Source organism: Gorilla gorilla, chromosome 20 (genome assembly GCF_029281585.2).
Source record: "Gorilla gorilla gorilla isolate KB3781 chromosome 20, NHGRI_mGorGor1-v2.1_pri, whole genome shotgun sequence".
Lineage (NCBI taxonomy): Eukaryota > Metazoa > Chordata > Mammalia > Primates > Hominidae > Gorilla > Gorilla gorilla.
In genome coordinates this window covers 56,415,387-56,440,599 of record NC_073244.2, presented here as the reverse complement: position 1 = coordinate 56,440,599, position 25,213 = coordinate 56,415,387, and the positions used below count along the sequence as shown (strand labels likewise).

The 25,213-nt window shown below is 54.2% G+C and overlaps 3 protein-coding genes across 4 annotated transcripts; all 3 read right to left on the bottom strand.

Annotated features, from left to right (window-relative positions):
- Positions 1 to 740: 740 nt before the first annotated feature.
- On the bottom strand, positions 741 to 4,620 carry LOC109024151 (apolipoprotein C-I, acidic form). Its single transcript, XM_055369707.2, has 4 exons — positions 4,509 to 4,620; positions 3,652 to 3,729; positions 2,751 to 2,886; positions 741 to 917 (listed from the first exon to the last, which is right to left on the bottom strand). Exons 2-4 carry the CDS (start codon positions 3,707 to 3,709, stop codon positions 860 to 862), a joined length of 252 nt encoding a protein of 83 aa, XP_055225682.1. The 5' UTR covers positions 3,710 to 3,729; positions 4,509 to 4,620; the 3' UTR covers positions 741 to 859.
- Positions 4,621 to 10,362: 5,742 nt separating this feature from the next.
- On the bottom strand, positions 10,363 to 15,373 carry APOC1 (apolipoprotein C1). 2 transcript variants are annotated; one of them, XM_019015078.4, is made up of 5 exons: positions 15,204 to 15,373; positions 14,960 to 15,021; positions 14,745 to 14,822; positions 13,371 to 13,506; positions 10,363 to 10,539 (listed from the first exon to the last, which is right to left on the bottom strand). In XM_019015078.4, the coding sequence occupies exons 3-5, from the start codon at positions 14,800 to 14,802 to the stop codon at positions 10,482 to 10,484; spliced, it is 252 nt and encodes an 83-aa protein (XP_018870623.1). In that variant the 5' UTR covers positions 14,803 to 14,822; positions 14,960 to 15,021; positions 15,204 to 15,373; the 3' UTR covers positions 10,363 to 10,481. The 2 variants fall into 2 exon arrangements, with proteins under 2 accessions (XP_018870623.1, XP_018870624.1); XM_019015079.3 differs by lacking the exon at positions 14,960 to 15,021.
- Positions 15,374 to 20,297: 4,924 nt separating this feature from the next.
- Positions 20,298 to 23,884, bottom strand: APOE (apolipoprotein E). The gene is given in 5 exon segments (XM_031007428.2): positions 20,298 to 21,159; positions 21,728 to 21,920; positions 23,078 to 23,143; positions 23,826 to 23,859; positions 23,861 to 23,884. Coding segments are annotated over 5 exon segments (1,035 nt in total). The 3' UTR covers positions 20,298 to 20,441.
- Positions 23,885 to 25,213: the final 1,329 nt, after the last annotated feature.

Genomic DNA, 25,213 nt, shown 5'->3' with positions numbered 1-25,213 from the left:
TGAACTGAGATTGTGCCATTGTACTCCAGCCTGGGCAAGAGGAGCGAAACTCTTTTTCAAAACAAAACAAAACAAAAAACCTCAGCCCCTCATCTCGAGTAGACCATACTAGGATAAGTGTAGCATAGTGACATTGCCAGGCTGAGGGTTCAATCTAGTTCCAGTTCTCCACTTCCTGGCTGTGTGACCTTATACAAGTAGCCTCACCTCTCTGGGCCTCAATGCCCTTATGGGATTATTAAGTCCCAGTTTGCAAGGTTCTTAGGAAGATTCTTTTGAGACCATGGAGTTAAAACATCCTTAGCACAGGGCAAGTAGATGGGGCATTGGAGGGCTTGTGAGGAGTCCGTAAGATTCAGCCCCTGCCCTCTCCCACAGCCCCTACCCTCTCCGGCACCCCTGCCCCACAGTGAAGAAGCAGTCAGACAGAATTTTCTTTTCTTTTTTTTTTTGACACGGAGTCTGGCTCTTGTCACCCAGACTGCAGTGCAGTGGCACGATCTCAGCTCACTGCAAGCTCCACCTCCCGGTTTCAAGCGATTCTCCTGCCTCAGCCTCCCGAATAGCTGGGACTACAGGCGCCTGCCACCATGCTCGGCTAATTTTTTTGTATTTTTAGTAGAGACGGGGTTTCACCGTGTTAGCCAGGATGGGCTCAATCTCCTGACCTTGTGATCCGCCTGCCTCAGCCTCCCAAAGTGCTGGGGTTACAGGCGTCAGCCACCATGCCTGGCCAGAGAGAATTTTCCATAGGATTTTTATTGGTCACACCTGGGGCCACATGGAGGGCGTCCTCAGTACGGGCGCTGGGGTGTTGGAAATTTCAGAGGCCCCTCCTGGGATGTCACCCTTCAGGTCCTCATGAGTCAATCTTGAGTTTCTCCTTCACTTTCCGAAATGTCTCTGAAAACCAATCCCTGTGGGGAGGAATAAGGAAGGGGGTCACTGTGTGCAGCTACCTCCCAGGCTGTTCAAATTCTACCTGCTACCTGACTCCCACCTCTTCCCCTTGCTGAATCTCCATCCCCACTGTCTGTGGGATTAGGAGGACCGCTGGGCTGGGTGGGCCAACTTCTGTGCCTCAGTTTCCCAGATGGACCAAAGCACGTTGAAGTCTAAACACTTTACCCTTGGCTGGGCATTTGGCTCACGCCTGTAATCCCAACACTTTGGGAAGCCGAGGCAGGCAGATCACTGGAGGTCAGGAGTTCGAGACCAGCCTGGCCAACATGGCAAAACCCCGTCTCTACTAAATTACAAAAATTAGCCACCCGAGGTGGTGCACGCCTGTAATCCCAGCTACTCAGGAGGCTGAGGCAGGAGAATTGCTTGAACCTGGGAGGTGGAGATTGCAATGAGCTGAGATCACACCACCATGTTCCAGCCTAGGCAACAGAGTGTGACTCCGTCTCAAAAAAAAAAAAAAAAGAAAGAAAGAAAGAAAAGAAAAGAAAACTTCACTCTGGCCTGGCTTTCAAGGCCTGCCATCTCTTGCTACCAACTCTTTCTTCCAGCCTGCCCTTGCCCTATCTGTTCCCCTACTCATTCAAAGGTACTTTCCAGCCTCCCTGCGTATGCCCAGGCTGTTCCCCTGCCTGGGATGCCACCCGCTCTTGATTATTGATCGACCTTCTTGACTTAGGACCTTTGCCTCTCCCTCCAAACAATCAATCTTTCTTTCTTTCTTTTTTTTTTGAGACGGAGTTATGCCCTTGTTGCCCAGGCTGGAGTGCAATGGCGCGATCTCAGCTCATCATCCGGGGCTGGCTTGCTTTTTGTTTTGTTTTGTTTTGTTTTGTTTTTTAAATAGAGACAGGATCACCGGGCATGGTGGCTCACGCCTGTAATCCCAGCACTTTGGGAGGCTGAGGCGGGTGGATCACAACGTCAGGAGTTCAAGACCAGCCTGGCCAAGATGGTGAAACCCCGTCTCTACTAAAAATACAAAAAAATTAGCCGGGCGTGGTGGTGGGCACCTGTAATCCTAGCTACTCAGGAGACTGAGGCAGAGAATTGCTTGAACTGGGGAGGTAGAGGTTACAGTGAGCCGAGATGGCGCCACTGCACTCCAGCCTGGGCAACAGAGCAAGACTCTGTCTCAAAAAAAAAAAAAAAAAAAAAAAAAAATTTGAAGACAGGATCTCGCCATGTTAGCCAGGCTGGTCTCAAACTCCTAGGCTCCAGCTATCCTCCCACAGTGCTGGGATTACAGGTGTGAGCCACCGTACCTAAGCAAAACCATCTTTTTTTTTTTTCTTTTGCGACGGAATGTTGCTTTGTCGCCCAGGCTGGAGTGCAGTGGTGCAATCTTGGCTCACTGTAACCCCCACCTTACTGGTGCAAGCAATTCCCCTGCCTCAGCCTCCCGAGTAGCTGGGATTACAGGTGCACACCACCATGTCAGGCTAATTTTTTGTACTTTTAGTAGAGACAGGGTTTCACCATGTTGGCCAGGCTGGTCTTGAACTCCTGATCTCAGGCAATCCGCCCGCCTAGGCCTCCCAAAGTGTTAGGATTATAGGTGTGAGCCACGGCGCCCAGCCCAAGACCATCTTTTAAAATGTGGCCTGGATGGGAGTCCGGGAAACTGTCCCTGACGTCTGAGATCCTTGAGATCTAGCTGTGTGACCAGAAGGATGCTGTCAGCCTCTCTGGGACTTGTTTTTTTTTCAATCTGTTCATCTTGGACATCCTCCAGGGCTCCACACAAACACACCCCAGCCCTCCCGTGCCCTGGGAAGGGTTCTAACCACATCTTGGCAGGAAGTTCACTCTGTGTGATGCGGTTGATGAGTTCCTGAGTGTTGTCCTCCAGGGTCTTTCCTAACTCCTCCAGGCCATCAAAGGGGTTGGAGACTTCTGGAGCCCCCTGGGCTGGGGCTGGGCCTGCCAGGAAGATGGGGCAGGGGTGCAAAATTTGGTTGTTGTTGTTGTTGTTGTTGTTGTTGTTTTTGAGACGGAGACTTGCTGTGTCAAATGGTGCGATCTCGGCTCACTGCAACCTCCACCTCCTAGGTTCAAGCAGTTCTCCTGCCTCAGCCTCCCAAGTAGCCAAGCGCGCACCACAACGCCTGGCTGTTTTGTATTTTTAGTAGAGATGGGGTTTCACCATGTAGGCCAGGCTGGTTTCGAACTCCTGACCTCAAGTGATCTGCCCGCCTCGGCCTCCCAAAGTGCTGGGATTACAGGCATGAGCCGCCACGCCCCACCAAAAATTTGTTATTGGAACCCCCTTGGGGTGGGATCCCGGGGATAGATAAGGAGATCCTTGGGGATCATGTGGTTAGAATGGGGAGGATACTGAAGTGACCGCGTGGGGCTCAAGCCGCTGGGAATTGCCTTACTCAGCACTGACCTCCTCCCACAGCCCATCGCCCCATCACCCACTTTCAAGGCTATAAAAGGAGGACAGCCAGTCCCAGAGGTGTGGGGATCCATACGTCATCGGTTGCTAGGGCTCTCCTGGGCAGATTTGGCGCCTGCCGGACTGAGCCTGGGAGAACCTGGAGACCCACCCGACCACGATGGGGCAACGACGACCCAGAAGGGGCCCCAGAGCTCTCAGAGGTCCTCTAAACCGGGACCCCAGGCCTGTAGCCACCTTCACTCTTCCAAATCTCCAACTCCGCAATTCTCCCATCCCACTTTTACCTTCCAAGACGATCGACAGAACCACCACCAGGACCGGGAGCGACAGGAAGAGCCTCATGGCGAGGCCGGAGGGGCACCCTGGAGGCCGAGGCAGGGGTTCAGGGGATCAGTGGCACCCTCCTCCCTCCCTCCCACGATCCCCTCATCTCCCTTTATGAGTTCTTGCAGAGTGGAGGCGGGTGTCCCTCCCAAGCACTCAACAACCTGAATCCTTGCTGGAGGGCTTGGTTGGGAGGTCCTGTCCTGCCCGCAGGACCTTTATCAGGCTGGGGAGGGGGCGGGGCAGGTTGATGTTGATCTCCCTCCTCCTGAGCCTTCACCTGGAAGATTGCCTCCTTCTGCCCACCCAGGTTTTTCTCCTCTGCCCCTGGCCCGTGGGCGTTGGGGTCAGGTGGGGTCCTGAGCATTTCCCTTAGCTCCGAAGCCCTTTACCATTCAGCACCCTCACCTCCCAATCTCCCTGACTCTGGGGGGTCCTCAGACTACCATAGCCCCTTTCCGCACTCAGAGGACAGCCTCGTCCTGTCACTGTGGCCATCTTCCCTCAGGGGTCTCCCAGTAATAACCCTGTGATCTCATCCCCCCCTCATTCACACCATGTCCCTTGATCACCTCTTTCCCTCACTTCCCCTCTCTCAGCAAGCCTCCTCAGCCCCAACAACTTTTCCTTTATGTTGCTGGGGCCTCCCAGTTGGCCCCGCAACCCTGCCCTGCGTGCCACCTCCAATTTCTTTCAGACCAGCCCTTGAAACATCCCAGACCACCCTGATATTCTCTGGGCTCTTAACTTGATGATTTTCAGTCTCCCTTTTTTGCAAAGGGAAGGGGTCGCCTTAGCTGGACACTAAAAACCTCACCTGCATTGGCCAGGCATGGTGGCTCATGCCTGTAATCCCAGCGCTTTGGGAAGCTGAGGAAGGAGGATCGCTTGAGCCCGGGAGTTAAGAGACCAGCCTGGGCAATATAGGGAGACCTCATCTCTACAAAAAAGTTCAAAAATTAGCTGAGCGTGGTGGCGCACGCCTGTAGTCCCAGCTACTCAAGAGGCTGAGGTAGGAAGATTGCTTGAGCCCAGGAGTTCGAGGCTGCAGTGAGCTGTGATTGTGCCACTGCACTCCAGCCTGGTGGGACAGAGTGAGACTCCATCTCAAAAAATTAAAACCCTCAGCTGCAAAGCTCTGAGTGTATGCCCCTTCTTCCCTTCCACCGGGCCTCACCCCCTTTGGCTGGCTACCTCCCCCAAACACTCTATCTGCTCTTATTCACCCTCTGACGCCCCTCCTGGCACCAAGCCTGCTTCCCACCATCACCACATCCGTCCCCCAGGGCTGGAGTCCAATTCCTTCCCCACCAGCTGCCTTTGACCGCCAGTGACCCTGACAGCTGATGGGGAGGGTGTCCTCAGCCCAGCCTCAGACTCTAGTTCGGCTGGCCTTGTGCCCCCACAACCACGTGTCAGCCTGGCGGTAGGGGGATGGTTGTGAAAGGGACAGCATAGACAAGACCCTGGCAGGATTGCAACATCCCTCTGGCCAGCTCAGAGCTTCCAGTCCCTGTAAGCCCCAGGGGCCCCCCTACTTCCTCAACTGAGCCCAGCATTCCCCAAACATCCACCCAGATGTCTGCTTCCCCGATCCCACAAGAATAGCATAACAATGCTCCTGATTTTCCAACCTCATCGTCCCCTCTGCTATAGGGGTTTCTGTTTAATAGATGGGGAAACTGTCACACAACCAAGAACATCCAGTAGGGCTCAGTGAGGGGCAAAGAGGGGGCTACTGACTGGGCGCCGTGGCTCACGTCTATAATCCCATCACTTTGGGAAGCTGAGGCAGGAGGATCTGCTTGAGCCCAGGAGTTTGACACCAGCCTGGGCAACACAGTAAGACCCTATCTCTAGAAAAAAATTAAAAATTTGGCCAGGTGCAGTGGCCCACGCCTGTAATCTGTGCACTTTGGGAGGCCTAGGTGGGTGGATCATTTGAGGTCAGGAGTTCTAGACCAGCCTGACCAACATGGTGAAACCCCGTCCCTGTCAAAAATAGAAAAAATTAGCCGGGTGTGGTGGCACAGGCCTGTAATCCCAGTTACTTGGGAGGGTGAGGCTGACCAACATGGAGAAACCCCGTCTCTACTAAAAATAGAAAATTAGCCAGGTGTGGTGGCACATGCTTGTAATCCCAGCTACTTGGGAGGCTGAGGCAGGGGGAGGTTGTGGTGAGATGAGATTGTGTCACTGCACTCCAGCCTGGGCGACAGAGCAAACCTCCATCTCAAAAAACAAAACAAAACAAAACAAAAAAAACCAAATGTTTATTTGCCACAAAAACCCTATCAGATGGGCGTCTTTATCATTTCCATTGTACAGATGGGGAAACAGGCTTCGGGGTGGGGGCATAGCCACTTACTGACGACTCCCCACCCAGCAAGTGGTTTTGAACCTGGACCCTCTCACACTACCTAAACCACGCCAGGACAACCTCTGCTCCTCTCCACCAAAATTCCAAGAGGTTGAGTGGATGTTGGAGGTGGCATGGGCCCAGGGACGTCTCTGACCTCTGCCCCAGCTCCAAGGTCAGCAGGCAGGGAGGGCTGTGTGTTTGCTGTTTGCTGCTTGCAATGTTTGCCCATTTTAGGGACATGAGTAGGCTGAAGTTTGTTCAGTGTGGACTTCAGAGGCAGCACACAAACAGCTGCTGGAGGATGGGAACTGAGGGGTTGGAAGGGGGCAGGGTGAGCCCAGAAACTCCTGTGTGCCTCTGAGCCTGCAGCTCTGTTCTCTAAGTCACCAAGCCCCCAAACCACTCTCATCTCTTTCTCTCCATCCCTGGGTCCTGGCCCTGGTCTGAATCCCATCCCTTCATTCCCCGAATCCCTACGCCCTCCTCCCTGCTAAACTTCTGGTGTCTCTAGCCACTCCCCTCCTGGCTGGATACTCTGGGTGATGGTAGGAAAGTCTGGGGTAAAAAAGAGTTTGAAATGTCCCTCCTAACGCATGTTAAAAAATTGAATTATGATTCACATTCCATAAAATTTACCCTTTTATTTATTTTTTTGAGATGGAGTCTCACTCTGTTGCCCAGGCTGGAGTGCGGTGGTGGAATCTAGGCTCACTGTAGCCTCCACCCCCTGGGTTTAAGCGATTCTCATGCCTCAGCCTCCCAAGTAGCTGAGACTACAGGCACCCACCACCACGCCTGGCTAATTTCTTAATTAATTTTTTTTTTTTTGAGACGGAGTTTCGCTCTTGTTGCCCAGGCTGGAGTACGATGGTGTGATCTCGGCTCACCACAACCTCTGCCTCCCGGGTTCAAGCAATTCTCCTGCCTCAGCCTCTGGAGTAGCTGGGATTACAGGCATGCGCCACCATACCCAGCTAATTTTTTGTATTTTTAGTAGAGACGGGGTTTCTCCATGTTGGTCAGGCTGGTCTCGAACTCCCAGCCTCAGGTGATCTGCCCGCCTCGGACTCCAAAAGTGCTGGGATTACAGACATGAGCCACCGTGTCCGGCTAAATTTACCCTTTGAAAATGTACAGTTCAATGGTTTTTCCTATATTGGCAAGGTTGCACGATCATCACCAGTATCTAATTCAGAACATGGCTCACTGCAGCCTCAACCTCCCTGATTCAAAGCCATCCTCCTACCTCAGCCTGCCAACGTGGCTGGAACCCCAAGGTGTCCACTACCATGCTCAGCTAATTTTTATTTTTTATTTATTTTTATTTTTAGAACGGATGGGGTCTTGCTATTGCCCAGGCTGATCTTGAACTCCTGAGCTGAAGCAATCCTCCCACCTTGGCATCTCAAAGAGTTAGGATTACAGGCGTGTGCCACCACGTCTGGCAGGGGATGATTTTGGAAGAGAACTGGAGGAAGTGAGGAGGGAGCCAGGCAGATATCTGGACCCCTGGGGAAGAACATTCCAGGCAAGAGGAACAGTAACTGCAAGGACCCTGAGGTGGGAACCTGCCCAGTACATTGGAGGAATAGCAAAGAGTTGCTTGTGAGTGATGGAGAGAGAGACAGGGATGAGGCGATCGTGGACGGGGTAGTGTCCCATTTGTAGGCCTTGGTAAGTGCTTCTGGGTTTACTCTGAGAGAATCAGGAGAGTTCTGAGCAGAGGAAGAGCATAATCTGACTTGAGGCCGGCCATGGTGGCTCATGCCTGTAATCCCAGCACTTTGGGAGGCCGAGGAGGGCTGATTGCTAGAGCTCAGGAGTTCGAAACCAACCTGGGCAACATGGTGAAACCCCGTCTCTACTACAAATACAAAAATTAGCTGGGTGTGGTGGCACACACACGCCTGTAGTCCCAGCTACTCGGGAGGCTGAGCAGGAGAATCGGCTGAACCTGGGAGGCAGAGGTTGCAGTGAGCTGAGATGGTGCCACTGTACAGGCTGGGCAATAGAGTGAGACTCCGTCTCAAAAAACAAAAAACAAAAAATCTGACTTGAGTTCTAACAGGCTGCTGAGTGAGAAGACAGGAGAGTATAGGAGTTTGGAGGGTTGATTTGGGGGAGAAGGGGATGCATTAACCCCAGAGAGCAATATTTATACATTTATTTATTCTCTTTCTTCTTTTTTTGGTGGAGATGGTGTCTCACCATGTTACCCAGGCTGGTCTCGAACTCCTGACCTCAAGCGATCCTCCCACCTCAGCCTTCCAAAGTGCTGGTATTACACGCATAAGCCACTGTGCCCAGTTTCAGGATTTCCTTTTATGTTTTGAGATTGAGTCTTGCTCTGATGCCCCAGCTGGAGTGCAGTGGCATGATCTCGGCTCACTGCAGCCTCCACCTCCTGGGTTCAAGCGATTCTCACGCCTCAGCCTACTGAGTAGCTGGGATTACAGGCGCAAGCCTGGCTAATTTTTTGTATTTTTAGTAGAGACGGGGTTTCACCATGTTGGCCAAGATGGTCTCCAACTCCTGGCCTCAAGTGATCCTCCTGCCTTGACCTCTGAAAGTGCTGGGATAACATGCGTGAGCCACAGAGCCTGGCCTCAGGGTTTCCTTTTTAAGGATGCGTTACATTCCGTTGCATGTAGAGACCACATTTCCTTGACCCATTCATCTGTTGACAAACATTGAGGTTGTTTCCATATCTTGGGTATTGAGCAGACCTGCAGTGAACATGGGAGGGCAGGTATCCCTTCAAGGTCCTGATTTCAATTCTTTTGAATAAATACCCAGAAGTGGGATTGCAGGATCATTTGGGAGTTCTATCTTTAATGTTTTGAGGAAACCCCATACTGTTTTCCACAGTGGCTGCAGTGTTTGATGTCCCAACTAGGACTGTATATTATACATTTTGAATTTTTTTTTTTTTGAGATGGAGTCCCACTCTGTCTCCCAGGCTGGAGGGCAGTGGCGCCATTTTGGCTCACTGCAACCTTCAACTCCTGGGTTCAAGGGATTCTCTTGCCTCAGCCTCCCAAGCAGCTGGGATTACAGGCATGTGCCACCCCACCCGGCTAATTTTTTGTATTTTTAGTAGAGACAGGGTTTCACCATGTTGGCCAGGCAGGTCTCAAACTTTTGACTTCAGGTAATCCGCCCGCCTTGTCTTCCCAAAGTGCTGGGATTACAGGCATGAGCCACTTCACCCAGCCTGAATATTAACCCGTTATTAGATATGTGGCTTACAAATATTTTTCTTATGAAATCTTAAGCTGGGTGCGGTGGCTCACACCTGTAATCCCAGCACTTTGGGAGGCCAAGACGGGTGGATCACTTAAGGCCAGGAGTTTGAGACCAGCCTGGCCAACATGGGGAAATTCCGTCTCTACTAAAAATACAAAAAAATTAGCTGGGCGTGGTGGCACATGCCTATAATCCCAGCTACTCAGGAGGCTGAGGCAGGAGAATCCCTTGAACTCAGGTGGTGGAGGTTGCAAGGCTGCAGTGAATGGAGATTGTGCAACTGCACTCCAGCCTGGGTGACTCCATCTCTAAAAAAAAAAAAAAAAAAGAAATCTTAATTACATAGGGTTGTTTCTCATGTGTATGTGGTTTAATTTTACATAAGAGCCAGGCACAGTGGCTCACGCCTGTAATTCTAATACTTTTGGGAGGCCAAGGCAGGAGGATTGCTTAAGCCCAGGAGTTGGAGACCAGCCTGGCCAAGATGATGAAACCCTGTTTCTACTAAAAATACAAAAATTAGCTGGGTGTGGTGGCGCACACCTGTAAATCCCAGCTACTTGGGAGGCTGAGGCAGGATAGTCTCTTGAACCTGGGAGGTGGAGGTTGCAGTGAGCTGAGATCACACCACTGTACTCCATCCTTGGGGAGAGAGTGAGTCTGCCTCAAAACAGAAACAAAAACAAAAACAAACCTCAGCCCCTCATCTCGGGTAGACCACACCAGGAAAAGTGTAGCATAGTGACATTGCTAGGCTGAGGGTTCAATCTAGTTCCAGTTCTCCACTTCCTGGCTGTGTGACCTTATACAAGTAACTTCACCTCTCTGGGCCTCAGTGCCCTTATGGGATTAATAAGGCCCAGTTTGCAGGGTTCTTAGGAAGACTCTTTTGAGACCATGGAGTTAAAACATCCTCAGCACAGGCCAAGTAGATAGGGCATTGGAGGGCTTGTGAGGAGTACCTAAGGTTTAGCCCCTGCCCTCTCCTGCAGCCCCTGCCCTCTCTGGAAGCCCTTACCTTCTCCCGCAGCCCCTTCCCCAGAGTAAAGAAGCACTCAGGAGAGAATTTTCTATAGGATTTTTATTGGTGGCACCTGGGGCCACATGCAGGGAGTCCTCAGCACAGGCGCTGGTGTGTGGGAAATTTCAGAGGCCCCTCCTGGGATGTCACCCTTCAGGTCCTCATGAGTCAATCTTGAGTTTCTCCTTCACTTTCTGAAATGTCTCTGAAAACCAGTCCCTGTGGGGAGGAATAAGGAAGGGGGTCACTGTGTGCAGCTACCTCCCAGGCTGTTCAAATTCTGCCTGCTACCTGACTCCCACCTCTTCCCCTTGCTGAATCTCCATCTCCACTGTCTGTGGGATTAGGAGGACCGCTGGGCTGGGTGGGCCAACTTCTGTGCCTCAGTTTCCCAGATGGACCAAAGCACGTTGAAGTCTAAACACTTTACCCTTGGCTGGGCATTTGGCTCACGCCTGTAATCCCAACACTTTGGGAGGCCGAGGTAGGTGGATCACTTGAGGTCAGGAGTTCGAGACCCACCTGGGCAACATGGTGAAATCTCGTCTTTACTAAAAATACAAAAAATACCATGTGTGGTGTCGCACACCTGTAGTTCCAGGTACTCATGAGGCTGAGGCAGGAGAATTGCCTGAACCCGGGAGGTGGAGGTTGCAGTAAGCCGAGATCGCACCACTGTACTCCAGTCTGGGCAACAGAGGGAGAATCCATCTCAAAAAAGAAAAAATAAGGCCGGGCGCCGTGGCTCACGCCTGTAATCCCAGCACTTTGGGAGACCGAGGCGGGCGGATCGCCAGGTCAGGAGATCGAGACCATCCTGGCTAACACGGTGAAACCTTGTCTCTACTAAGAATACCAAAAATTAGCTGGCGTGGTGGCAGGTGCCTGTAGTCTCAGCTGCTCGGGAGGGTGAGGCAGGAGAATGGCATGAACCCGGGAGGCGGAACTTGCAGTGAGCCGAGATCAGGCCACTGCAATCCAGCCTGGGTGACAGAGCGAGACTCCGTCTCAAAAAAAAAATTTAAAAAAAAGAAAAAAAAAAGAAAAGAAACACTTCACCCTGGCCTGGCTTTCACGGCCTGCCATCTCTTGCTACCAATGCCTTCCTTTTTTTTTTGAGATGGAGTTTCGCTCTGTCACCCAGACTGGAGTGCAATGGCACTGTCTCGGCTCACTGCAACCTCTGCCTCCCAGGTTCAAGTGATTCTCCTGCCTCAGACTCCCAAGTAGCTAGGACTACAGGTGCCTGGCACCACACCCCGCTAATTTTTGTATTTTTAGTACAGAGAGGGTTTCATTATGTTGAGCAGGCTAGTCTCGAACTCCTGACCTCGTGATCCGCCTGCTCAGCCTCCCACAGTGCTGGGATTACTGGCGTGAGCCACCACGCCAGGAGTTTTTTTTCTTTTTTGGGATGGAGTCTCGCCTTGTCGCCCAGGCTGGAGTGCAGTGGCATGATCTCGGCTCACTGCAACCTCCGCCTCCCGGGTTCAAGTGATTCTCCTGCCTCAGGCTCCCGAGTAGCTAGGACTACAGGAATGCACCATCACGCCCGGCTAATTTTGTATTTTTAGTAGAGACAGGGTTTCTCCATGTTAGGCTGGTCTCGAACTCCTGACCTCAGGTGATCTGCTTGCCTTGGCCTCCCAAAGTGCTGGGATTACAGGTGTGAGCCACTGTGCCTGGCCTCCAAACGATCTTTCTAATTTTATGCCTGGCTCTATTTTCCCTCCCTCCCTCCCTTCCTCCCTCCCTCCCTCCCTGTCTTTCTTTTCTCTTTTCTTCTCTTTTCTTTTTTTGTTGAGACAGCGTCTCATTCTGTTACCCAGGCTGGAATGCAGTGGCACAAACATGGCGCACTGCAGCCTAAATCTCCGGGGCTCAAGCAATCCTCTCGCCTCAGCCTCCCGAGGAGCTGGGACTACAGGCATGGGCCACCATGCCCAGCTAATTTTTTTTGTATTTCTAGTAGGGACGGGGTTCTCGCACTCCTGACCTCAAGTGATCCACCCACCTCGGCCTTCCAAAGTGCTGGGATTACAGGTGTGAGCCACCGTGCTCGGCACATTCTTCACTGTTTTATTCCCCACATTGAAACAGTTTCCAGCACTTAGCAGATGCTCAATAAATATTTTTTAAGGAATGAATGACTCTCTAACTTGCCAAAGGGAGCAAGGGTGGGTTTCATGATATACTGAGCATCTACATGTACCAGACACCCTATAGGCCTTCTCCTTTACTTCCCTGTAGAACCACCAGTTTATAGGAGAGGAAACTGAGGCTCACAGTAATGCCCCTCTGTCAAGATCACACAGGAAGTAAGGGGTGCTACTCCAGCCTGGGGACCCAGGTCTGGCCAAGCTTGGGGCCTTCATTTTCATTACCTCACAAAACCATCTTTTTTTTTTTTTTTTTAAATGGAGACAGGATCTCGCCATGTTGGTCAGGCTGGTCTCGAACTCCTGGGCTCAAGCAATCCTCCCATCTCAGCCTCCCATAGTGCTGGAATTACAGGTGTGAGCCACCGTACCTGGGCAAGACCATCTTTTTTTTTTTTTTTTTTTGAGACAGAGTCTCCTTCTGTCACCCAGGCTGGCACAATGTTGGCTCACTGTAACTCCCACCTTCCTGGTTCAAGCAATTCCCCTGCCTCAGCCTCCCGACTAGCTGGGATTACAGGTGCACGCCACCATGCCTGCCTAATTTTTTTGTATTTTTAGTAGAGACAAGGTTTCACCATGTTGGTCAGACTGGTCTCGAACTCCTGACCTCAGGCAATCCGCCCACCTCGGCCTCCCTAAGTGCTGGGATTACAAGCATGAGCCACCGTGCCCAGCCCAAGACCATCTTTTAAAATATGGCCTGGATGGGAGTCAGGGAAACTGTCCTTGAAGTCTGAGCACCTTGAGATCTAGCTGTGTGACCAGAGGGACGTTGTCAGCCTCTCCAGGACTTGTTTTTTTTTTTCAATCTGTTCATCTTGGACCATCTGCCAGGTCTCCACCCAAAAACACACCCCAGCTCTCCCGTGCCCTGGGAAGGGTTCTAACCGCATCTTGGCAGAAAGTTCACTCTGTTTGATGCGGCTGATGAGTTCCCGAGCCTTGTCCTCCAGTGTGTTTCCAAACTCCTTCAGCTTATCCAAGGCACTGGAGACGTCTGGGGTCCCCTGGGCTGGGGCTGGGCCTGCCAGGAAGATGGGCAGGGGTTCAAAATTTGTTTTTTGTTTTTTGTTTTTTTGGAGATGGAGTCTTGCTCTGTAGCCCAAGCTGGAGTGCAGTGGCATGATCTCGGCCTACTGCAACCACCACCTCCCGGGTTCAAGCAGTTCTCCTGCCTCAGCCTCCCAAGTAGCTGGGATTACAGGTGTGCACCACCACACCCAGCTATTTTTGTTTTGTTTTGTTTTGTTTTGAGACGGAGTCTTGCTGTGTCAGCCAGGCTGGAGTGCAGTGGTATGATCTTGGATCACTGCAACCTCCGCCTCCTGGGTTCAAGTGATTCTCCTGCCTCAGCCTCCCGAGTAGCTGGGACTACAGGCACGTCCCTCCACGCCTGGCTAATTTTTTTGTATTTTTAGTAGAGACGAAGTTTCACCATGTTGGCCAGGCTGGTTTCGAACTCCTGACCTCAAGTGATCTGCCCGCCTTGGCCTCCCAAAGTGCTGGGATTACAGGCGTGAGCCACCCTGCCCGGCCAAAAATTTGTTATTGGAACCCCCTTAGGTTGGGATCCCGGGATGGATAGAGATCCTTGGGGATCATGTGGTTAGAATGGGGAGGAATGGCCGGACGCGGTGGCTCACGCCTGTAATCCCAGCACTTTGGGAGGTCGAGGCAGGCGGATCACGAAGTCAGGAGATCGAGACCACGGTGAAACCCTGTCTCTACTGAAAATACAAAAAATTAGCCGGGCGCGGTGGCGGGCGCCTGTAGTCCTGCTGAGGCAGGAGAATGGCGTGAACCAGGGAGACGGAGCTTGCAGTGAGCCGAGATCGCGCCACTGCACTCCAGCCTGGGCGACAGAGCGAGACTCCGTCTCAAGAGAAAAAAAAGAATGGGGAGGAATACTGGAGTGACCTGGTGGGGCTCAAGCTGCTGGGAACTTATTGCCTTACTGAGCACTGACCTCTCCCAGAGCCCCCCACCCAGCTTACCCACTTTCAAGGCTGTCGAAGCAGGACAGCCAATCCCAGAGGTGTGGGCGTGAATACGTCATCGGTTGCTAGGGCTCTCCTGCGCAGATTTGGCGCCTGCCGGACTGAGCCTGGGAGAACCTGGAGACCCACCCGACCACGATGGGGCAACCACGACCCAGAAGGGGCCCCGGAGCTCTCAGAGGTCCTCTAAGCCGGGACCCCAGGCCTGTAGCCACCTTCACTCTTCCAAATCTCCAACTCCGCAATTCTCCCATCCCACTTTTACCTTCCAAGACGATCGACAGAACCACCACCAGGACCGGGAGCGACAGGAAGAGCCTCATGGCGAGGCCGGAGGGGCACTCTGGAGGCAGAGGCAGGTGTTCAGGGGATCAGTGGCACCCTCCTCCCTCCCTCCCTCCCTCCCACGATCCCCTCATCTCCCTTTTTGAGTTCTTGCAGAGTGTAGGCGGGTGTCCCTCCCAGGCACTCAGCACCAACCTGAATCCTTGCTGGAGGGCTTGGTTGGGAGGTCCTGTCCTGCCCGCAGGACCTTTATCAGGCTGGGGAGGGGGCGGGGCAGGTTGATGTTGATCTCCCTCCTCCTGAGCCTTCCCCTGACCGCCTGCCTCCCTCTGTCCACCCACGTTTTTCTCCTCTGCCCCTGGCCTGTGAGCGTTGGGGTCAGGTGGGGTCCCGGGCACTTCCCTTAGCCCCAAAGCCCCTCACCGTTCAGCACTCTCACCTCTCAATCTTCCTGACTCTGTGGGGTCCTCAGACTACCATAGTCCCTTTCCCCACTCAGAATGTAGCAGGAGGAGCCGCAGACAAAATTCCTCAGACGCTGAGTTAACGAAGGAAGGGGTTTATTCGGTCGGGGAATGGGCAAGATTCCTGTCTCAAGAGCCGAGCTCCCCGAGTGAGCAATTCCTGTTCCTTTTAAGGGCTCACAACTCTAAGTGGGTGCACGTGAGAGGGTCGTGATTGATTGAACAAGCAGGGGATGCGTGACTGGGGGCTGCATGCACCGGTAATTAGATCGGAACAAAACAGAATAGGGATTTTCACAGTGCTTTTCTATACAATGTCTGTAATCTATAGATAACCTAACGGATTAGGTCAGGAGTCAATCTTTAACCACCAGGCCCAGGGTGTGGCGCGGGCTGTCTGCTTGTGGATTTCATTTCTGCCTTTTAGTTTTTATTTTTTCTTCTTTGGAGGCAGAAATTGGGCATAAGACAATATGAGGGGTGGTCTCCTCCCTTAAGAAGACAGCCTCGTCCTGTCCCTGTGGCCATCTTACCTCAGGGGTCTTCCAGTAATAACCCTGTGATCTCATCCCCCCCCCTCATTCACACCGTGTCCCTAGATCACCTCTTTCCCTCACTTCCCCTCTCTCAGCAAGCCTCCTCAGCCCCAACAACTTTTCCTTTATGTTGCTGGGTCTCCCAGTTGGCCCGGCGCTCCTACCCTGCGTGCCACCTCCAATTTATTCCAGACCAGCCCTCGAAGCACCCCAGACCACCGTGATATTCTCTGGGCTCTTAATTTCATGGTTCTCAGTCTCCCTTTTTTGAGAGGGGAACGGGTCGCCTTAGCTGGACGACACTGCAAAAACCTCACCTGCATTAGCCAGGCATGGTGGCTCATGCCTGTAATCCCAGCGCTTTGGGAAGCTGAAGAGGGAGGATCACTTGAGCCTGGGAGTTCGAGACCAGCCTGGTCAATATAGGGAGACCTCATCTCTACAAAAAAATTCAAAAATTAGCCGAGCGTGGTGGCGCACGCCTGTAGTCCCAGCTACTCAAGAGGCTGAGGTAGGAAGATTGCTTGAGCCCAGGAGTTCGAGGCTGCAGTGAGCTGTGATTGTGCCACTGCACTCCAGCCTGGTGGGACAGAGACCCCATCTCAAAAAATTAAAACCCTCAGCTGCAAAGCTCTGAGTGTATGCCCCTTCTTCCCTTCCACCGGGCCTCACCCCCTTTGGCTGGCTACCTCCCCCAAACACTCTATCTGCTCTTATTCACCCTCTGACGCCCCTCCTGGCACCAAGCCTGTTTCCCACCATCACCACATCCGTCCCCCAAGGCTGGAGTCCAATTCCTTCCCCACCAGCTGCCTTTGACCGCCAGTGACCCTGGCAGCTGGTGGGGAAGGTGTCCTCCGCCTAGCCTCAGACTCTAGGTTGCTGGCCTTGTGCCCCTGCAACCACGTGTCAGCCTGGCGGTAGGGGGATGGTTGTGAAAAGGACAGCATAGACAAGACCCTGGCAGGATTGCAACATCCCTCTGGCCAGCTCAGAGCTTCCAGTCCCTGTCAGCCCCAGGGGCCCCCCTACTTCCCCAACTAAGCCCAGCACTCCCCCAAACATCCACCCAGATGTCTGCTTCCCAGACCCCACAAGAATAGCATAACAATGCTCCTGATTTTCCAACCTCATCCTCCCCTCTGCTGTAGGGGTTTCTGTTTAATAGATGGGGAAACTGTCGCATAACCAAGAACATCCAGTAGGGCTCAGCGAGGGGCAAAGATGGGGCCTACTGGCTGGTCGCAGTGGCTCATGCCTGTATTCCCAGAACTTTGGGAGGCCAAGGTGGGCGAAGCACTTGAGGTCAGGAGTTCGAGACCTGCCTGGCCAAAATGGTGAAACTCCGTCTCTACCAAAAATTCAAAAATTATCCAGGCATGGTGGTGTGCACCTGTGGTCCCAGCTACTCAGGAGGCTGAGGCAGGGAGTCGTTTGAACCCATGAGGTGGAGGTGGCAGTGAGCCAAGATTGTGCCACCGCACTCCAGCTTGGGTGACAGAGTGAGACTCCGTCTCAAAAACATAAAAAAATAAAAAAAAGGGGGCTCTTTGTCCTTCTCCTTCCCAGGCTCCAGGATGTCTCTGTGGATGGTTGCTGGGTCAGCTCCTGTCCCATACGACTCCCTGCCAGCCTTTGTTCTGGAACCTCCTTCCCATCCTTGTCCCACCTCTGGATCTGACTGGGGATGTGGTGAGATAGGGCACCCTGTCTGCTTAGACATCTTCATAGGTTGGCGGGGCGTGATGGCTCACACCTGTAATCCAACCACTTTGGGAAGCTGAGGCAGGAGGATCTGCTTGAGCCCAGGAGTTTGAGACCAGCCTGGGCAACATAGTAAGACCCCATCTCTACAAAAAAGTTTAAAATATGGCCAGGCATGGTGGCTCACTCCTGTAATCCCAGTGCTTTGGGAGGCTGAGGCGGGTGGATCACCTGATATCAGGAGTTCGAGACCAACCTGATCAACGTGGTGAAATCTCGTTTCTACTAAAAATACAAAAATTAGCCTGGTGTGGTGGCGTGCGCCTGTAATTCCAGCTACTCAGGAGGCTGAGGCAGGAGAATTGCTTGAACCCGGGGGGCAGAGGTTGTGGTGAGCCAAGATGGTGCCACTGCACTCCAGCCTGGGCGACAGAGTGAGACTCCATCTCAAAAAAGAAAGAATTAGCCAGGCATGATGGTGGGTGCCTGTGGCCCCAGCTACTCAGGAGGTTGAGGCAGGAGGGTTGCTTGAGTTAGAGGCTGCAGTGATTGATGATCGTGCTGCTGCACTCCAGCGTGGTCGACTGAGCAAGGCACTGTCTCAAAAAAAAATTCTTAAAGGTGAGAACTCAAGGTTCGACTCTTCAGGTGGGAGATGTGGCTGATGCTGATTCTCTCATTGACATCTGGGGAAACTGAGGCTCTGAGAGGGTGCTGCTCCAGCCCCTGGACATACGGTGAATCAGCAGCCGGCCCAGCAGACCAGGCCCCCTGCCTGTGAGCAAACTGACCCTTCCCCTCCTCACTCAGCCTTGGTGAGTCATCTCCAGGGGAGGGGTGCTGCCTCCACGTGGGTGATCAGAGCAGTGCCAGGGAAAGCACCAAGTTCAGGGTGTGCAGGAGCCAAGACGGGCAGAGGGACAAGCAGATGTTGCAGCTGGCCCAGGAGATACAAGCTCAAGTCTCAGCCTGTCCCCCATTGGTGGGAACCCTCCTCCCCGTCTCTGAGAACTGAGGGGGTGGGAGGGGAAGAGAGTGCCGGCGGCTCCTAGGCTTCCATCCAAGCTTCCCCTCTCTGAGCGCCAGCTCTCATCTCAGCATGGGCCTGGTGCAGACTCCGACAGAAGAGCCGCTCCCTTCTCTTCCCAGCCTGGATTCAGCACCCAGTAGGCTTGTTGGGAAACATGAGGGGTAGACATCACAACTGGAGGAAAGGATGGAGAATGAGGGATGGTCCGGGTGAGGTGGCTCATGCCTGTAATCCCAGCACTTTGGGAGGGTGAGGCAGGCAGATTACTTAAGGTCAGGAGTTCGAGACCTGCCTGGCCAACAATGCTGAAGCCTTATCTCTACCAAAAATACAAAAATTAGTCGGGCGTGGTGGGACACGCCTGTAATCCCAGCTACTCTGGAGGCTGAGGCAGGAGAATTGCTTGAATCTGGGAAGTGGAGGTTGCAGTGAACCAAGATTGCACCACTGCACTCCAGCCTGGGCAACAGAGCAAGACTGTCTCAAAAAAAAAAAAAAAAAAAAAAAGAAAGAAAGAAAGAAAGAGAATGAGGGTTGGGCAGGGAAACCCAGTTCACAGTGGGTGAAGGGACAGCTAGCTCAGAGGGAACCGGAGAAGCAGAGAGCTCAAACCAAACCGAATGGCAGAGGAAGAAATCCAGATGAAGGGGGTGGGGGGAGAAACAAGCAGGCCGGGGAGAAAGAAAAGAAACCGTAGGAGGGAGAGATAAAAGATAGAGGTGGAGGAAAACAGGAAGCCAGAGTCTCTTGAGGAGAACAGGGAGAGACAGAGGGGTGGGATGGGGTGCGGGGTGGGTGGGAAGGAGGCAGATATCAGATAAGACTGGAGGAGAGAAGGGGGAGAATAATGACAGCAGAAAAAAAATAAAAATAGCTTAGAATAAAGGCACCAATCTCAGGTCATTTGGAGTTGCAACTCTGAGGAACAGGTATTATTAAGTTGGGCAGGCCGGGCTCGGAGCCCCATGCCTGGAATCCCAGCACTTTGGGAGGCCGATGAGGGAGGATCTCTTGAGCCCAGGGGTTTGAGACTAGCCTGGGCAACATATTGAGACCTTATCTCTACAAATAATAATAATAAAAAGCTGGGTGTGGTGGTGCTAGCCAGTAGTCTCAGCTACTCAAGAGGCCAAGGTGGGAGTATCGCTTGAGCCCAGGAGTTCCACATCAGCCTGGCCAACAAAGCCAGACCCCATCTCCACACCCCCCCACCCCACACACACAAGTTAATCCTAGTGGTATGCGCCTGTAGTCTCAGCTACTGGAAAGGCTGAGGCGGGAGGATCACTTATCACTTGAGTCCAGGAGGTGGAGGCTGCAGTGAGCTGTGATGGCGGGTGACAGGGTGAGACCTTTCCCTGCCCCCTAAAAAAGAAAGAGGGGCAGAGGCCGGGCATGGTGGCTCAGGCCTGTAATCTCAGCACTTTGGGAGGCCGGCGGGTGGATCACTTGGTCAGGATTTTGAGACCTGCCTGGCCAACATGGTGAAAGCTCGTCTCTACTAAAAAATACAAAAATTAGCCGGGTGTGGTGGCGTGAGCCTGTAATCCCAGCTACTGAGGCAGCAGAATCGCTTGAACCCAAGCGGCAGAGGTTGCAGTGAGCCAAGATCGCGCCACTGCACTCTAGCCTGGGTGACAGAGCCAGACTCCGTCTAAAAAAAAAAAAAAAGGGCAGAGAGAAAGATACACACAGACACAGATGGAGAGGAGGGGGCTGAGAATTGTGTGGCCAGTATGTGGGCAGAAAGAGAAACTGAGGCTGGGGTTTAGAGGAAATCACAGGGGGAGGCCAGCAGATGCGGTGAAACTTGGTGAATCTTTATTAAACTAGGGCCCACCCCAGGAGGACGGCTGGGGCGGGGACAGGGTCTCCCGCTGCAGGCTGCGCGGAGGCAGGAGGCACGGGGTGGCGTGGGGTCGCATGGCTGCAGGCTTCGGCGTTCAGTGATTGTCGCTGGGCACAGGGGCGGCGCTGGTGCCCATGGCAGCCTGCACCTTCTCCACCAGCCCGGCCCACTGGCGCTGCATGTCTTCCACCAGGGGCTCGAACCAGCTCTTGAGGCGGGCCTGGAAGGCCTCGGCCTGCAGGCGTATCTGCTGGGCCTGCTCCTCCAGCTTGGCGCGCACCTCCGCCACCTGCTCCTTCACCTCGTCCAGGCGGTCGCGGGTCCGGCTGCCCATCTCCTCCATCCGCGCGCGCAGCCGCTCGCCCCAGGCCTGGGCCCGCTCCTGCAGCGGCTGGCCGGCCAGGGAGCCCACAGTGGCGGCCCGCACGCGGCCCTGTTCCACCAGGGGCCCCAGGCGCTCGCGGATGGCGCTGACGCCGCGCTCGGCGCCCTCGCGGGCCCCGGCCTGGTACACTGCCAGGCGCTTCTGCAGGTCATCGGCATCGCGGAGGAGCCGCTTGCGCAGCTTGCGCAGGTGGGAGGCGAGGCGCGCCCGCAGCTCCTCGGTGCTCTGGCCGAGCATGGCCTGCACCTCGCCGCGGTACTGCGCCAGGCGGCCGCGCACGTCCTCCATGTCCGCGCCCAGCCGGGCCTGCGCCGCCTGCAGCTCCTTGGACAGCCGTGCCCGCGTCTCCTCCGCCACCGGGGTCAGTTGTTCCTCCAGTTCCGATTTGTAGGCTTTCAACTCCTTCATGGTCTCGTCCATCAGCGCCCTGCGGCCGAGAGGGCGGGAGGGTGTCGCACAGTGGGAGGCGGGGAGAAGGGCTGGGATGGGGGCGGGCGAGATGGGGATGAGCCAGAGAGACCCAAGAGGGAGAGAAGGAACGGGGCAGAGGCCGAGAGAAGGAGACAGAGACAGATGCAGAGAGCAGAGGCAGAGACGAAGAAGGAGCTAGGAGGCCGGGCAAGGTGGCTCATGCCTCTAATCCCAGCACTTTGGGAGGCCGAGGCGGGACGATCGCTTGAGCCCAGAAGTTCAAGACCAGCCTGGGCAACGCAGTGAGACCCCATCTCTCTGTCTCTATATAAAAGAGCTAGGGAAGGACAGAGACAGAGCCAGGACGAGTGTGAGAGACTGAGTCAGAAGGGAAGAGGGAGAGACAAAGCTGAGAGAGAGAATTCCAGAGAGCTAAAGCCAGGAGTCAGAAATGGGAAGAGGAAGCTAGAACCAGCAGAGACCCAGGCCCCCCAAGACTTAGCGACAGGGGCAGAATGAAACCTGGACCTGGGGAGGTATAGCCACCCACCAGGAGGGTCAAGGGCCAGGATGGGGACACTCACGTCAGTTCCTGGGTGACCTGGGAGCTGAGCAGCTCCTCCTGCACCTGCTCAGATAGTGTCTGCACCCAGCGCAGGTAATCCCAAAAGCGACCCAGCGCCAGTTCCCAGCGCTGGCCGCTCTGCCACTCGGCCTGCTGGTGCAGCTCGGGCTCCGGCTCTGTCTCCACCGCTTGCTCCACCTTGGCCTGGCATCCTGTGTGGAACAAGTTCAAGGTGGGTCAGGGTCCTTCTGACCCTGTCCAGGCATCTAGTACCTAGGGGCACACAGAAGGTGCTCCACAAATGCTTCTTTGGAGCCATGGTGGGCAGGGTGAGGGAGGAGTCGGTTTAATCGCTTGAAAAGCGTTATGTATTTATAGACAGGGTCTTGCTCTGTCACCCAGGCTGGAGTGCAGCGGCCTGAACATGGTTCACTGCAACCTTGACCTTCTGAGTTCAAGCGATCCTCCTGCCTCAGCCTCCTGAGTAGCTGAGACCACAGGTGAGTGGCACCATGCCTGGCTAATTTTTGTATTTTTAGTAGAGACAGGGTCTCACTATGTTGCCCAGGCTGGTGTTGAACTCCTGGGCTCAAGTGATCCTCCCACCTTGGCCTCCCAAAGTGCTGGGATTACAGGGGTGAGCCACCGCGCCCAGCGGAAAAACATGTATTGAGTGTCCTTGTGTGCCCCAGGCAGGGCTGTGTGGGGTGATGGAGAATAAAGATCACAGCTGCCCCGTGTCTGGTATTCACTACCTGCCTGCAATGCATTAGAAACCTCTAACTCCCAGCCAGGCGCAGTGGCTCACGCCTGTAATCCCAGCACTTTGGGAGATCGAAACGGGCAGATCACCTGAGGTCAGGAGTTCCAGACCAGCCTGGCCAACATGGTGAAACCCCGTCTCTACTAAAAATACAAAAAAGTTAGTCGGGTGTGGTGGCATGTGCCTGTAGTCCCAGCTACTTGGGAGGCTGAGGCAGGAGAATGGCGTGGACCTGGGAGGCGGAGCTTGCAGTGAGCCGAGATCCCGCCACTGCACTCCAGCCTGGGAGCCACTGCACTCCAGCCTGGGCGACAGAGTGAGACTTCATCTCAAAAAAACAAAACAACAACAACAGACAACAACAACAACAAAACAACTTCTAACTCCTGTCTCAAGGATGGGGGAAACCGAGGCCCAGAGAGCGTCAAATCGCTGTTCAGAGCCAGGAAGCAGCACAGAAGCCTCAGACCTGGGCCTTCCTCTCAAGGGGAAGACAGACCAGCAGAAGAAGAGGGGGCCCAGGGTCTGCCTGAATGGGGCCAGGAGGTTGAGGTGAGGATGAGAGGGGGAGGAGCGGGGGGAACCGAGCAAGCCCCGCCCCCATACCTGCCAGGAATGTGACCAGCAACGCAGCCCACAGAACCTTCATCTTCCTGCCTGTGATTGGCCAGTCTGGGGAGGGAGAAACTGTCAATCAACCGCCAGTGAGGACTCCTCCCACCCCCAGCCCGGCCCCAACCCGGCCTCACCCCAGGTTAGCCTTCCAAGCCTTGTTCCATTATCTGCAACAGCCTAATCCCAGCACAAACATTTACCAAGCCGCCCCCAACCCATTCCCTATTTAACTCCCTCCTGGTCTTCTCTAATCTCCCCATCCCGAGGTCGGCCTCCATAGAAAATTCCATCTTCCTCTCCCGGGGTTCAAATTCCATCCCCCCACCTCCTCCCCACCGCCGGTTCCATCTCAGTCCCAGTCTCGCATTCCTCATTCTCCCTTCCCATTCTAAGCTCCAACCTCACATTTAAGCGCCGTGTTCCATTTATGAGCTAATTCAGTCCTCGTTTTAAAGTTCTCCAATCGACGGCTAGCTACCGTGTCGCTGCCCCTGGCTCCCCACTTATGGAAATCTGAGGACACTGGGGACACCCAGTAGGTGCTCGATAAATGATAGTGACAACTCGTGGAGTCCTGCTATGGCTTAGATCCCAGTCCAGCTGCTCTCCCCACCCCACCTTCTAGCGGGTCGGGTCGTCTCTGCTGCCCAGCCCTTCCCAGGTCCAGTCCCCTGCTGCTTGCCTCACCCCCGCTCCTCCTCTCCCCAAGCCCGACCCCGAGTAGCTCTCCTGAGACTACCTGGAGGCCAGGGCTTCCCAAGGTCCCAGCTACATCTTTCTAGAGGCCCCTGAGCTCATCCCCGTGCCCCCGACTGCGCTTCTCACCGGCTCCTGGGGAAGGACGTCCTTCACCTCCGCTGGGGCTGAGTAGGACTCAAGGATCCCAGACTCGTCCAATTATAGGGCTCCCCCTGTCCCGCCCCCTCCCCCAGGGATAGGGCGGGCTGGGCCAGCCCCCAGTCACGAGGTGGGCTGTTCTCCCCCTGCCCCAGGCACAGCAGGGCAGAGGGAGGAAGGAGGTGGGGCAGAGAGGCCTTTTGACTACCCCCCACAGTCCCCAGGAAGGGAGGACACCTCGCCCAGTAAGCCAGACACCCTCCTCCATTCTGGGGGCCAAGCGTGGAAGCGGAATGTGGAGGCTGCCGCCCAGAGTCCTCCTTCCCTGACCCTGTCCTTTCCTGTGCCTGGATGAATGTAATCTGGAGAGGGGGCTGGGGATCTGGACTCCTGGATCCCAGAAAGAAAGTAGGGCTAGGGGGCTGGACAGAAGTGGGATGGGAGGGGCTGGGGGCGGTAGCTCACGCCTGTAATCCCAGCACTTTGGGAGGCCACAGTGGGCGAATCACTTAAGGTCAGGAGTTTGAGACCAGCCTGGCCAACATGGTGAAACCCCATCTTTACTAAAAATACAAAAGTTAGCCAGGCGTGGTGGCGGGCGCCTGTAATCCTAGCTACTTGGGAGGCTGAGGCAGGAGAATCGCTTGAACCCGGGAGGCGGAGGTTACAGTGAGCCGAGATCTCGCCACTGCACTCCAGCCTCAGCAAGAGGGAGACTGTCTCAAAAAAAGAAATAAGAAAGTGGGGCTAGGCGGCTGGACAGAAGTGGGATGGGAGGGGTGGGAACAGTACGATGCATCTGCTACAAGTCGAGGCTTTGCAAATGGGACCTGGGTTTTAATCACAGCTTCCTCTTTGGTTGTGACCTTGAGCACAGGGGAGCCCCCCCTCCCCACATGTGAAATGAGATTCCAGCACCTCCCCCTGGCTGCCACAGGCATTGTGGTTTCCAGGGGCTTGAAGCCGTGCTTCTGGGTTAAGGTTAGGATTCTGGAGTCAAATTGCCAGGGCGTGAATCCTGGCTCTGCCAGTTGCCAGCTGTGTGACCTTGGGCAAATGACTTGTCCTCTCTGAGCATCAAGTTCCTTTGCTCATCAGACTGGGAAAGCAGCGGCACGGATATGTTTGGTGACAAGCTAACGTGTATTGAGCATGGAGGACAGCCCTGGCACACAGCGGTCCTATGTTAGGGCTAGCAATGGACAGGCCACAGTGAACGCTCAGACGCTGTCACTTTCCTAAGCCCTGTTATAAATCCCAGATGTTTCAGAGGAGAAACCCGTGGTTCAG

Coding starts and splice junctions, on each gene's coding strand:
- LOC109024151 (XM_055369707.2), bottom strand. CDS start 3,709: ATGAGGCTCTTCCTGTCGCTCCCGGTCCTGGTGGTGGTTCTGTCGATC. Junction 2,887..3,651: donor TCTGTCGATCGTCTTGGAAG/GTAAAAGTGGGA, acceptor TCTTCCTGGCAG/GCCCAGCCCCAGCCCAGGGG. Junction 918..2,750: donor GAACTTCCTGCCAAGATGTG/GTTAGAACCCTT, acceptor TCCTCCCCACAG/GGATTGGTTTTCAGAGACAT.
- APOC1 (XM_019015078.4), bottom strand. CDS start 14,802: ATGAGGCTCTTCCTGTCGCTCCCGGTCCTGGTGGTGGTTCTGTCGATC. Junction 13,507..14,744: donor TCTGTCGATCGTCTTGGAAG/GTAAAAGTGGGA, acceptor TCTTCCTGGCAG/GCCCAGCCCCAGCCCAGGGG. Junction 10,540..13,370: donor GAACTTTCTGCCAAGATGCG/GTTAGAACCCTT, acceptor TCCTCCCCACAG/GGACTGGTTTTCAGAGACAT.